This window comes from Centruroides vittatus, unplaced genomic scaffold (genome assembly GCF_030686945.1).
Source record: "Centruroides vittatus isolate TY-2023 unplaced genomic scaffold, ASM3068694v2 contig_476, whole genome shotgun sequence".
In the NCBI taxonomy this organism is placed as follows: Eukaryota; Metazoa; Arthropoda; class Arachnida; order Scorpiones; family Buthidae; genus Centruroides; species Centruroides vittatus.
In genome coordinates, this window is record NW_027122268.1 from 924,420 (window position 1) to 937,438 (window position 13,019).

The 13,019-nt window shown below is 32.2% G+C and overlaps 1 protein-coding gene across 6 annotated transcripts in view; it reads right to left on the reverse strand.

The window, feature by feature from the left end:
- Positions 1–3,347: 3,347 nt before the first annotated feature.
- Positions 3,348–13,019, reverse strand: part of lap (like-AP180) — an 89,390-nt gene continuing 79,718 nt past the window's right edge. For all 6 annotated transcript variants that reach the window (XM_067273417.1, XM_067273416.1, XM_067273415.1 and 3 more), the window contains 4 exons: positions 11,464–11,605; positions 6,962–7,063; positions 4,500–4,684; positions 3,348–4,436 (listed from right to left, as the gene is read on the reverse strand). In XM_067273417.1, coding sequence (XP_067129518.1) covers positions 4,502–4,684; positions 6,962–7,063; positions 11,464–11,605 — 427 coding nt within the window. In that variant the 3' untranslated portion in view covers positions 3,348–4,436; positions 4,500–4,501. The remainder of the gene's footprint in view (positions 4,437–4,499; positions 4,685–6,961; positions 7,064–11,463; positions 11,606–13,019) is intronic.

Here is a 13,019-nt window from a genome sequence, read left to right on the forward strand (position 1 = left end):
AACCCTAGATTCAAATAAACCCAGAGTTGAAAAACACATGGAAGTACTGTATAGGCAGGGATGGCGAACCCGTGGCACGTCGGGAGTAATCCTAATATTTACGCATCATACGATTTCGGTTTATTGCTTGTTTTTCCAATTATCCTTTCGGTATGTTATTTTATCGTCCTTGTTTCTGTCAACTTTATTCTAATTAAAGCATAATCATTCCATTTCTTTAAATATCGTTATCGCGAGTCAAACTTCGGCACGCATAAACATTTTTAAAAAAGAATATTAACGCTCACTGTGTGGCACGCATTTTTGTAAATTGAATTGTCGAATATTAAGATGGGAAAGTCACGATAGAGTTCGTAAATTAAGTGCTTATCCTTCGGCTGATAATAGCGAGGTTGAGGCCGAAGTTTTAAATGCGAAAACGTGTACGTCGGACGTTCGGCGCCACTTTCCTGTAAGCCTAGAAGTTTGACAATGGCGTTTGAAATGTCGAGCATGATTCCACTGACGTTCCAAACGCTATTGTCAAACTTCTACGGTTACAAGGCGGCGGCGCTGAACGTCCGACGTACGCGTTTTCACGTTGAAAACTTCGGCCTCAACCTCGCTAACAGACCCGTGGTATGGAAGGTTAAAAAATAAATCGAGGAAATACGCCGTTCTTTCAGAATTTTGAAAATTCATTAAGTTGGAAAACCTATTTGTAGCATTTTACAAAACTCGCATCAAAATGTTAAGTCGATGGAAATTTTATCAGTCACGTGATAGCATGGCAAGGGATCAGGATTCGAATACAACCTTCTCCATAATTATCCTCTTACAGGGGGAGACTTGTTGGTTAAGCTATATATTCAGGGGAGGATCTACATAAGGACTAAGGCTTAAGCCCTGGAGCCCCAAAAATTGAATCATCATAAACTTCTAACACTTTCATTAACAATGAGCACTTAATATCGTAAAGTAAAAAATTAGTTAATAATTTTTTTTAGTTTGTTTATACCTTTTTGTTATTATTTCTTTATGTTTTTTTATATAAGATGTAAAGTTTGTCATTCAACACCATTACGTAAATATATCTCAACTCTGATTTCGACGTTATTAAAAATGGACTTTAAGAATGTTTAAATTTGGATGTAATCTAACAAAAAAATAGGGCTTATTAAAGTCCAATGGGGCCCCAAAAAAAGATTTGCCCCTGTATGTGAGTAAAAACCGGTGAATGACGCTCAATTCTGTAGTCCATCTTCAATGAAGAGGTGCTATGACAAGATAGTGTGTTGGTTAGTTCGCTATTATGAAATCAACTCTAGCCAACACCAGTTATGTCATTCTTCTACACTGAAAAAGTCTAAAACTTACATATTAATTCATGTATTTATCATATACAAAAAGTCAAATAATGTGCTAAATGGTTTGTCTTATCTACAGGGTTACAGAGCTTGTATCTAACAGAGCAGATCTATTGAATAAATGAAATCAATAGAATGTGTTTATTATTAATAGTCAAAGACATTTTGTTAGTAAAAATAAGTTTTTATAGGAACAAATACAGTACCTTAAGACTGGGAAAAATCTACCTTCCCCTCTTGAAGTCCCTGCTTATCTACACAACTATTTTGTAAGAGTTGAATATATAGAAAGTTATGAAAAGCAAAAAGTTTCTTACAGGAGTGGTTATCACTAGTGTTTAGAATGAGAAAAATTTGAATCTAACATCAAAATATCATTAACTGACAATTGACTGTGCAATGATTGACAATGCTAGTAAAGTACAAAAATGTTGAGTTGATGCTTTGAGAGAATTGAAGATCAAATTTTTGGATCCACTCTTGCTGGGTTTACATTGTGGTTTTTGCCCCCCTTTTTTACTCTTTCCACCCCATGGGCACTAAGAAGGCCTCTTTTAGAAGGCCCATTATGGGTAGTGAGGGACGGGGCCCAACATATCCGAACGGACCATCCCCCGAAAAATTCCTGGGATTATTCGACCCGTTCGGATTTGATCCCGGGTCCCCCAGAGCGGTAGGCTGCCACCTCGACCGCTCGGCCATCTACCCTATTTGCTATTTGTGTGAACAAACTAAAAATTACATTTCTTCCGTAAACTTCTCTTCCAGATGTGTGATAATTTTTAACACTTTCAGGATCAATTGGTACAAGTCTTACAGGACTCATCTTTGGTGCAAGTGCCATTTTATTAATGTGCATACTAATGTATTTTTTACTCATTTGAAAAGTTGTCTGAAGCTATATTCTCTGCTTAGTATTCACAGCTAGTGAAGCCAGTTTTAAAAAATTTGCTCAATTTTAACAAAACCTCGTTTTGTATTATGGCATTATATGCTGTGTATGATTATTTCCATTTAAAAACTATTTGGTCTTTGTTTTAAACTATTACTATTAAAAAGTTAGTTTGAAAAATATTGAAAATAGTGTCAGTCATGCCGTGAATATGATTTAGCTGCATCTCAATCAAAAACAAGTTTTACACTTTTGATAAATGCAAAAATCTAATTGTGGAAGATTATCCTAATTTCTTGTGTATAATATGCAAAAACTGCTGGAAAAACTTTCAAATTTACTTTATAAAACAACCTGCAGGTTAAATGCATGAAATTATAGTGCTTTATCAAGGAAGAGAACAGAATATAGTACACAGTTCCAAAAATATTTGTCAATTTTTTTAAATTAACTTTTTCCTCCAAAAAAAAAAACTGAAATAAAATTTATAATTATAAATAATATGTAGTTACCATAAAATACAAGTCAATAAATAATGCACAACGACTAGTTATGATATAAAATTACATTCTGTAGTGTTTACATCATTGAAGTCGTCATGAATCTGTTAACGTATCATTGAATAAAAACTGGGATTTTAACAAAATTCAGGTTGCATTTGAATTATTAAAAACTAGTATGTTATTTTAAATATAATATTTTGTAGCCAATATTCTGTCTTACCTGAATTCATGCAATCTTATAGATACTGGCTACTTACGAAAGTTTTCTTATATCCATAGACTCAGTATAAATTCTCTGTATTTAATCAAAAGCTACTGTTTTGAAAAGTAATTTAACTACAGTTATCTGAATTATATTAAATATCTGCAAAGTTCAAATCTTCAACATTTGGGATAACAGCAGTAATATATAGTAATACAGAAGTATCAATATTTTCTAATGTAATATTACAGAAATTAGCTAGAGCGAGCAAGCATTATTTATTGACTAAATTTATTGCTAGTAAAAAACAAACTATGTATTTAACATTTGAAAAAACAAAGCAATGTTTAGAAAATCTCAAAATATTTTTAATGTGTCTAATCATTCTGTAATTGTAAAATTAATACTCTGACAGAACAGCTTTTATTGTGATCTGGGACACAGTGCTTGTGACACCGTTTCAGACAAGGCTTGGTTACATCATCAGTGGTAAATCACTGCAATAATAATACAGAATTTGTAAATAGTACAGATTGTATTGCTCTTAGATTAACTTAAATAATAAACAACACAGTGTTAATCCAAGAAGTTATGCTCAACATGGCCAACTAACAATTTTGGAATGTAATTTAGCTACTTTATAACTGAATAATTGGCCTCCTGCTGTAAGAACATTTGTGCTAGCCATTTCATTAGGATATTATAACAAATAAATGGCATGAAAAAAAAATTTAAATGCACATTGCTTTGTACATGATTCAAGAAAATAGTAATGTTAAATTTTACAAATTAACTATTGAGTAATTTTTAGTGATCAGAGCCACAATCACAATACAACATGGTCATTAGTTATAAGCAGGAATAGCAAGAAACTTCCATTGAAGTTTATATGAAGTTCTCCTATAACCTGATTTTTCAAATCAGTTTATCATCATCTTCCATACCCCCCCAAAAAAATACACCCAAGTTCCACCCAAAACGAAATTGAGACTATTTCACTGTTCCCAGCTGATGTAGCTAGTATTACATTAAGTTCACTCAAATCAAGAAGGTTATTAGGATGCCAGCTGTATGAAGGACATCTTGCTCAGAAAGGGACACGAATGACAACATTTTTAAAGTGAACAAATGACTAAAGATACTGTCAGCAGATTTTACAATTTTACAGCACAAGATTTGCATATCTAGCTAATAAGGTAAGCAGTGCAAATGGGATCACAGCAATATAATTCAACAAAAGCTAGTGCCAGTACTTTCTGAACTTATTCTGATGTCCTATATTAAATTTCACAGATCTGTCCAATTTTCTATCCAATGTCTAATACAATGACAACTCTCCTATGAGCTGACTGGTAAGTGGCACTGATTTTGATTTTTCATCAACATTTTTCTACTGATGCTGCTATTCAGAAAAAGGCAGAGTTCATCAAAGTTCATGGGTTCACAAAAATTTCATTCTTTAGATTCCTCTGAAGGGAATGTTGTGAAATCATCTGAAAGATAACATATTTTTAAAGAAATCTATAGCAGATATTTCTAGTGTCTTCTGTAATTACCTTCACAGAGCTCCAAAAGGATCATTTATAGATGAAGTTGTGGTACTTGGGGGAACAGGACGATGTACACCATACATAGGAGTTTGTTGAGTCATTGGTTGTTGAGTAGTTACATTCATACCCATACCTCCCATCATATTAACATTTCCCATACCAGATGGGGCCATTGGACGCATACCAGGCATCTGTTAAAATAGAACATTATCAGAATTCTGATTTCAACTATAAATATAAGCATAAATTTAATTAAATTAAATACCAATTGTGGTTATCAAATCTTACAGTAAAACCTCAAAGTCAAATTGTGTTAACTAAATCATGTTAACTGTCTACAGATATCAGATACAGTATAAAGCAAAGATGGTAAACCTTTTTTATGTCCATGTGCCATATAGTGAGCATACTTGTCTTTAAAAATGTTTGTGTGAGCCAGAGTTTTAGACTTTGAACAACTATGCTTTAGAGTACATGTAAAAAAGCTGACTGATAAAGAACCAGGTGAGAAACCACATTCATATATGTTATGTGCCAGATGTCCAACGTGTCACATTGGGAGATGTCATGTACGCCATACATTCACCACCTGTTATAGGATTTCCCCCATATATGGTCTTGTTCAAGGTACTATCTAGCTAATAAGGTAAGCAGTGCAAATGGGTCATCTTCAAGCTATAAGAACTTAAAACACTTACACAACCAAAAAGTCAAAACAAATATTTATTCCTTTCTAAACTGTACTTTTATAAAATACTCAATTATAACTGCATCAAAAGGTTTTTGATGCAGTATATAACTTTATTCTAACATTTTTGATTATTTTTAACAATCAGGAAAAACATTCTAATAAGAACAAAGGTTTAACCATTTTTTAAAACTTTATAAAAGCTCATATCATTATTAACAAAAATATTTCTGTAAATAATCAAATAAAAAACTACACTAAAATAAACCAAAATACATCAGTAAATAAAGTAATATTTAAATGTCGATAATTAGTGCCATTCAGCAAAGTTTTCACTCCCCCAGAATTATCTTAACAGTCTTGAAATTAATTGCCTGCTCCAACATAGATGTGCCAGGCTTCTGTATATTTTGTGTGTTTCTTTTTCTGCACTATTATTTTAGCTTTGTTCCGAAGAACAAACCGATTGGGAGTCAACCAAGTTCTTGGCCAAAAATTCTGTTATCAGCAGTGATGTGTGGGTGAGTGTACTGTCATGATGCTGTTCTTTCCAAGCAGTCCATTTTTTTTCTTCTTCACTGCTTCGAAGATATTTCATTATCTCCAGAGATAGTATTCAGAATTGAACAAGACTGAGCAAGATCTTTATATTCAACTAAACTTGTCATGCCTTTTTGGATAACAGTGAAGATTTTCCCACCCACTGATGGACATTGTTTTCATGTAATACCCAGCAACCCATGTCTGATCATCCTCAGTGATGTTTTTCATGAAATTTTCATCAGACCTAGCTTATCCCAGAAGCCCTTCACCCACTTGTAGACTGCATTTTGCAATTTTCTTTCAGTGAGTACATGTGTTTATACAGACAAACATAACAAATAAAACTAACTGCTTTCAACAGGATAGTACATAAAACTTCCTGCAAGTGTTGTGCAAGCTGCATTCATATTCAGTTATTGGTTAGTGCATAATTTAAAAAGTCTGAACTTTCTGAATATACCTCGTATGTTGTCTGACATCACTTTGTGCAACCCACTGACGAGTTCACAAATTTTGTAATTTTATTCATGAAAAGTAAGTTAAATACATAATCAGTACAAGCAATCTGAATCCTGACTACAAACTACAGAATTGTGGACAACTGCATAGATCTGAACTACTAAGACTATTTGCAGTTATGCCATCGTTAAGTAAAAGTTAGGCTAAATAGTAACACGAATAAATATCATTTGCTACTTTAAGAAATGTGAAAAGTTTGGCACACACAATCATACAAGAATATATTTATATGAAAATAAAATTTGTTTTAAAAATTTATATTTCTCTCACTTGCAACCTGATATTTTATAGATGTCCATGTGGTCTTTGGGAAAAATGTTGTCCATTCCTGGTTTATACATGAATAATTTTCTATTAAAAATGCTCATACATTAAAAATTTGTCTTCAGAATTGTTAAAAAGTTTCTAACAATTTAAGGAAAAGTAGGATTTGTGTTTCAATTCACCAGTACTTTAATATGCAACATTTTATTAATGTAGGTACATAATCAGTGGCATATAACTGAACTACAGAAGTTTTAGAAAATGGACTGGTAATACATAACTCCAAAAAAGTTAAATTTTGAATTTATGAAAATTTATAAATGAGAAGGGAATTCCACTAACCCCCCTCATTTATAGATAATGCAAATCGGTATTTATTAAGAACAAACATGAAGAGAAATGTCATATGTTAAACTTTAATGTTGAAATTAAATTTAAAATTACCAGAACTTACCGCTCCAAAAGGTGGTTGTTGTCCCATTCCTGAGGCAGCAGGCTGTTGTGGGAATGGGCCAGCCATCATCCCACCAGAACCCCATTGATTTGGTGCAGAACCCTGCAGGAAACAAACTTTTCAGAAATTTTTTATAAGTAAACAAACTGGATTCAATTAATATTACAATCCCAGATATCTTTAATCAAGAGTATTTTAAATGGGACAAATTGTTTTTGTCTGTTGATCAACCATCTTCAGGTTATAAGAACTTAAATAAAACATTTACACAACCAAAAAATCCAGCTCAAACTCATTGTCCAGAAAGTGGATGGCCAATAAGGATAGTCCTATAAAAGGCAGATAAATCCAAGGACTTAGTCCTCATGTAGATCAACATACAAAAAAGGCACTTGATTACATCACCAAAATAAAATGCACAATTGCACCTATTTCTGGAAGCTACACAACAGTGTTTCACTGGGACACCTTTAGCAAGAGCCTTAAAAATGAGCTATGCCTCCATATTGGTGCCTTCTGTTTTAAAAATTTGCCTTTGCCAAGGTATATATAACATCAACTACTGGATATTATATATACTACATCCAGTTGTGGACATGTCAGCATTGCCAACAAAACTAAAAAAAATCCTTCATTGATACATCACAAATTGGAACTACCACTAAGGCATTAAGAACTCCACACAACTTTTGGAAGATCTACACAACCTTCAGATTGAAATGTACACATACATCACTATGATTTTGAATCAATGCAGCTGTCAACCAAAATAGAACCTTGCTTTTGTGTACTATGACTTTCTTCTTAATCATATAGACAAAGATGGCAACTTCTATGCTAATATATTTAGAGTTAAATCAACTTAAACAAGGAGAAGAGTAATGGCAAATTAAGGAGGTGGTTTACCTGTAGTGCAGAGTGACTGTGGGAAGCCCCCTTTGAGAGAGACTGAATTGTCAAGCAACAGGAAATCTGGTACTTCCAACCTCCTATATTCATGCATGATATTATCCTATATTCCAGATATATTGATGTTTGATTTATGATGCCAAATAATTAGGTCAATGTTTTCTGGATTCTTTCAACAACAATCTGTTTGGCCTCCACTGAATGGATCAGCATCATACATCTGTTGCACATTCCCTGGATATCAATATATGCTTACAGGACGGTATAATTTACATATCTGTGTACTGCAAACCCAAATACAATTCAATTTTTATTCCATCCTCCTCATATGATCCCTTCTAATATAAAAGTAGTGACTTTTAGAGCCTTAGTAAAAAGGGCATTCACACACTTTTTTCAAAAAGAGAACTCATGAATTGTGGTAAATAAAACAGCTAGCTATCCAGCACAGGTACCCTCCTAGATTAGTTAGTTTAGTGAGCAAATGTGAAGAGAGACTAAAATATGAGAAAGGCAGAACATAAAATTCAAGATTGGGCAGGATAACAAGAACCTGATAGCTATATACAGAGAATTGGCAGGAGACAATTTTGTTGGTCTACAGAAGGAATCCCACCATCTATATGCCTCTTGGAAACCAAGGACTCTCACAATAAGATGTTCCTGGGAGTATACTCCATACTGCTTTGGGACAACAGATGGCTAACACCTACAATGTGTCCATTAAAACAGCATCTGCAAGAACATCTTATTTCAATTAATAAAAGGCAAACTACTATGGCTTTAGCCACATACACCTTGGACAAGGATGTGCAGGTGAACATTAATAGCATGTGTGGTGAATAAGGTGTGCACTAAGTAGAGGAGGCTAAGTACCTGGAAATTTACACGGCCAATAGAAACAGCCTCTATAATCGGAAACTGTTTTGCAAGTTTTATTGTGCAAACACTATTAAGTGTGACAAATTTAAACAATTGGCATTTATTACTGCCTTTTAAAACTGCCAAGTGTTTAAATTTGTCACACTTAATAGTGTATGCACAACAAAGAAACAGCTATCAACTACAAGGGCAACAACACTATCCCCAAATTGGAGTGCATTATTGGATATTTAATATTACTTTTACATCTAGATATTTACATCCTAATACAAATATGTGACATCTGACAGCCAGGCATTTGTTTTATATTTTAAATTACATTCCATATGTTCTATTCTGATGTGTTTCTGAATAAGTTCTTTAATTTGAGGACTGCTAAAAGCAATTGAAAATGTTCATTTTTCTCAATCATTGTGTTACACAACCAAAATCCCAGCTTGTGAAAGTGTTTTCAATATTATCTAGTATTTAGTATTACTTAAGAACACAATGTTAGAACCTGAAGGTGGCTGATCAAAGCAGCCAAAAGTTTGTTTTACTCTGGTGGATTAAAAAGGGTTCGAGGTTTTTTTAACGTATTAAACGTATGAGGTATTTAACGTATTAAAGTATGAATTTATTAAAAATCAATAAGATATAAGTATAATGTGAAAACATGAATATACATGAACCATCACTATGCTAGAAAAACTCATGTCAGAACAAAATGTTTTTCTGGTAAATAGTTAAAACAAAAAAAATAACTATTGTCTGTGTGTACATTAATCATTAAGATTATAGAAGACCAGTAATGACAAAACTAAATTTAATTTTTTTAGCATCAGCTTAATATTTTTTTCCAGTAGATAGTTACAATTACCACAAACAAAAACATTCCCATTATTAGTAATTTATTGTATCATTTGACAATTTTACCCCAATAATGATTACAGTAAGAAATATATGTTGTATAGATTATATAGATATATATTCTGACACTAGTGTAATTTGGTAATTGAAATTGATTGTTCTGGACAGTGATTAGAATTGGCTTTTTCTAGAAGTACTGTACAAACTGGACCAGGCTAACAGTATTACTTCTCTTGCATAAACTAGATCTGATTTTCCCAAAACCAGAGGGGTACAAGTGCTGATGGAAAATAATCATAAGTAATGACAAGTTTCATAGTAGTTCAAGTTCTCCCAATCCTAAGTAATGGCTGGTCACCATTATAGAAGAAAAAAAGGAAAAGTAATTTAGTCACCATTATGGAAGAAGAAAAAAAGGAAAAGTAATTTGGTCACTAAGGACTAGAAAGATTATAAAAGTTGGCTTTCAAACTCAGTCTTATTATAAATTGGATGCATTGTGGTACAAGTAATAATGCCTAAGGGAAGCCTATTTCATTAGTATCCAGAGTTTGCTTATTTTATCAATGTTTTCTGAAACTCAATTTACATCATCAATAACAAACTAAGCCTACTGAAGTTTGGTATTGAAGTAAATTATTTCTATTCATATATGTATAGGTGATTAGCGTATCTGTAAGTCCTCTTTACATTCCAGCCAACTCAAATGACCCGTACGAATACAAACCGTCAGCTTTTCGTGCACTCATTAGAAGAGCATATTCATATTGTTCTAACGTACTAGACAAGATGGAGATTAAGAGAATCAAAGAAATAGCTTCAAACTTGGGATATAAAAAAAGTACAATAGAAGGGCTAATTAAAAGATTTGTTTGGGTTCTTAACCTTCTTCATATCAGTTAAAAATTGCCAAGTTCACTTATAACAACATCAAGGACATCATGAAGTTAAGTATTGGACAAAAAACACTCCAAAATAGTTTACAAAAGAGCTAATTTGTATAGTATTCTCAGAAATGACAAGACATGCTTAAGAAAGAAAAAGCGGGCATATAAAAAATTCAGTTTGAAAATCAACAGTTAGAAATTAAGGACCATATTGGAGTCACTAGAAGGAATTTAGCTATTAGACTTAAGGAACACAAATATGACATTAATAAAGGACACTGCAACACAGTTTTGTCAAGTATGGCACAAGCAGAGGACTCTAGCTAAATGGAGTGAAGCAACCATCCTCAAGATTATGCAGTCCCCATCATTAGCTTTGCAACAAGAAAAGATTGGAATCTATAAAAGTAAATTAAGAGATGGCTGTATTAATGCAAGGGATGCAGATGGATTAGCTTCTGCATGGAAGTTCTACATAAATGAAAAATTAGAATATAAAAATTCTTAGTTCGAATCTGTCCTTATGTTGTGATGTCTTTTTATGTATTTATTTTATTTTATTATTTATATCATTGTGGCTTTAATGTATTTAGTATATTTTATTTTGTTCTTTATTTTGTTAATTTATCTGTTTTTCGTTTTAAATTTGAATATATAATGATTGAACGTTTCATTTATTACAATTTTGACATACATGTTCAAATGCCAGTTCACCTGAGGGTGGCCTATTTAATTAAACAAACTTTTTAGCTTAATGTAAGTATTCTCAGTGACAGAAGATGTTAAATATTTTAAGTGTTATAAAGACAATTTATTTGTATGAGATGAATGGAAATGTCAACTTAAAATGGAAACTGAAAAATGTTCATGAATGTATTTTATTGTGTATCAATGTATTAAAATAAATTGATTTCCATTTGAATTTAATGAAGTAGTCATTACAAAATGTTCTAACATTAAGTAAAATCCACTTACCACTGCTTGAAACGTATGTTGTGGAGATCCCCAGCCACCTACATTAGAAGTTGGTGGGCCTGCAGGAGCCCATGTATTAGGTGTAGTGACTACAGGTTTAGCTTGTCCAGGTCTAACAGCTCCCCACTGATGGCCTGTTGACCTGAAATTTTATTATATTTAATAAAATTTTATTAAAAATTAATAATAAACTTTAACTATTGGGATTATACTGTATTAACAATTCAAAGTGTCAATAAATTTTCATTTTATAAGAAAATTCAAAACTAGGACTGGATTTACAAGGTGTCATTGTTTGTATACAATCTTGTAACATTTAGTGACAATTTAACAATTTGCCATAGATACAATTTACAAAAGCTACCTTAAATTATTATATTGGTATCAATGAAATAATTATTAATTAGTATGTTGTATCGAGTGTGTGTGGAAATATAACCAATAAGAAATTAGTGGTAATAACTAATGGAAGCTTTATTCCTACTAGTTTTAGCACTTGAGTGATTATAATGATTAAAATATAACTAGAAATATTTTTTAAGTACAAAAATAAAAGAATTAGTACTTTAAATTGTTTTTGCAGCAGCAGTTTCAAATCCACCGATTACCGTATATCTCGGCAGATAAGACGATAGCTGAATCAAAAAAAAAAGACCCCAAAAATCCAGGTTTGTCTTATAGGACAGATACAAAAAAATTAGATTGAAATTTATATAAATTAAAACCATTATAGTAAAACAGACAAACTGTGTTACTAGTAGAGAGTAGAGTATGTCCACAAAATAATATAGGCCATACAATGTTTTAGTGAATAGTCAAGGTCATTACTCGAATGCTTGAATCAATGTGAATGTTTGCAACAATCACAAGGCAGTGTCGCCAGATGCAAGAAAATAAAATTTGATGTTCTTTCAAAAAATTACGAATACGACATAATTCCGTATACATTATAGTGTCATTATCCAGATGATCACTGATCTAAACAAAATTCATAAGCCATTGATAGTTTGGGGGGGTCGTCTTATAGGACAGATACATGCTAAAACTATAAAACTGACGAAAATTCATACCTCGTCTTATCTGAAGGTCATCTTATCTGCCGAGATATACGGTATATACATACAAGTTTGATAGATTAAAGTACAGTGCATAAAAACACAAGTATCCGATGGAACAGTGTGCACACTTCTTGTGTATAAACATTCAGTGCTCCTCAATAAAATTAAAATTACTTTAGATAAAGATTAGATTATTAAAAGTTTAAACACTATTACTAATGGCTAAATGAGGATGATTTAATATGAGAGTTCTGCCAATGAGGAGAATAAACAGTTTTTACTATTTCAAGATATTAAGCTGCAGCATTTTTTAAGGCAGTCTAACATACAAGTCAAGCATTGCCATATCTTATGACCAATTTTAGTAATATCTGAAGTTTTTAAAACAGTCCTTACATTGTTTAAAAACTCGACATCTGAATAATGCCTAATTATGTAAAACAATGATGAATTAAACATCTTTAAAAAATCTACACATTAAAATTAGCATCAATTTTC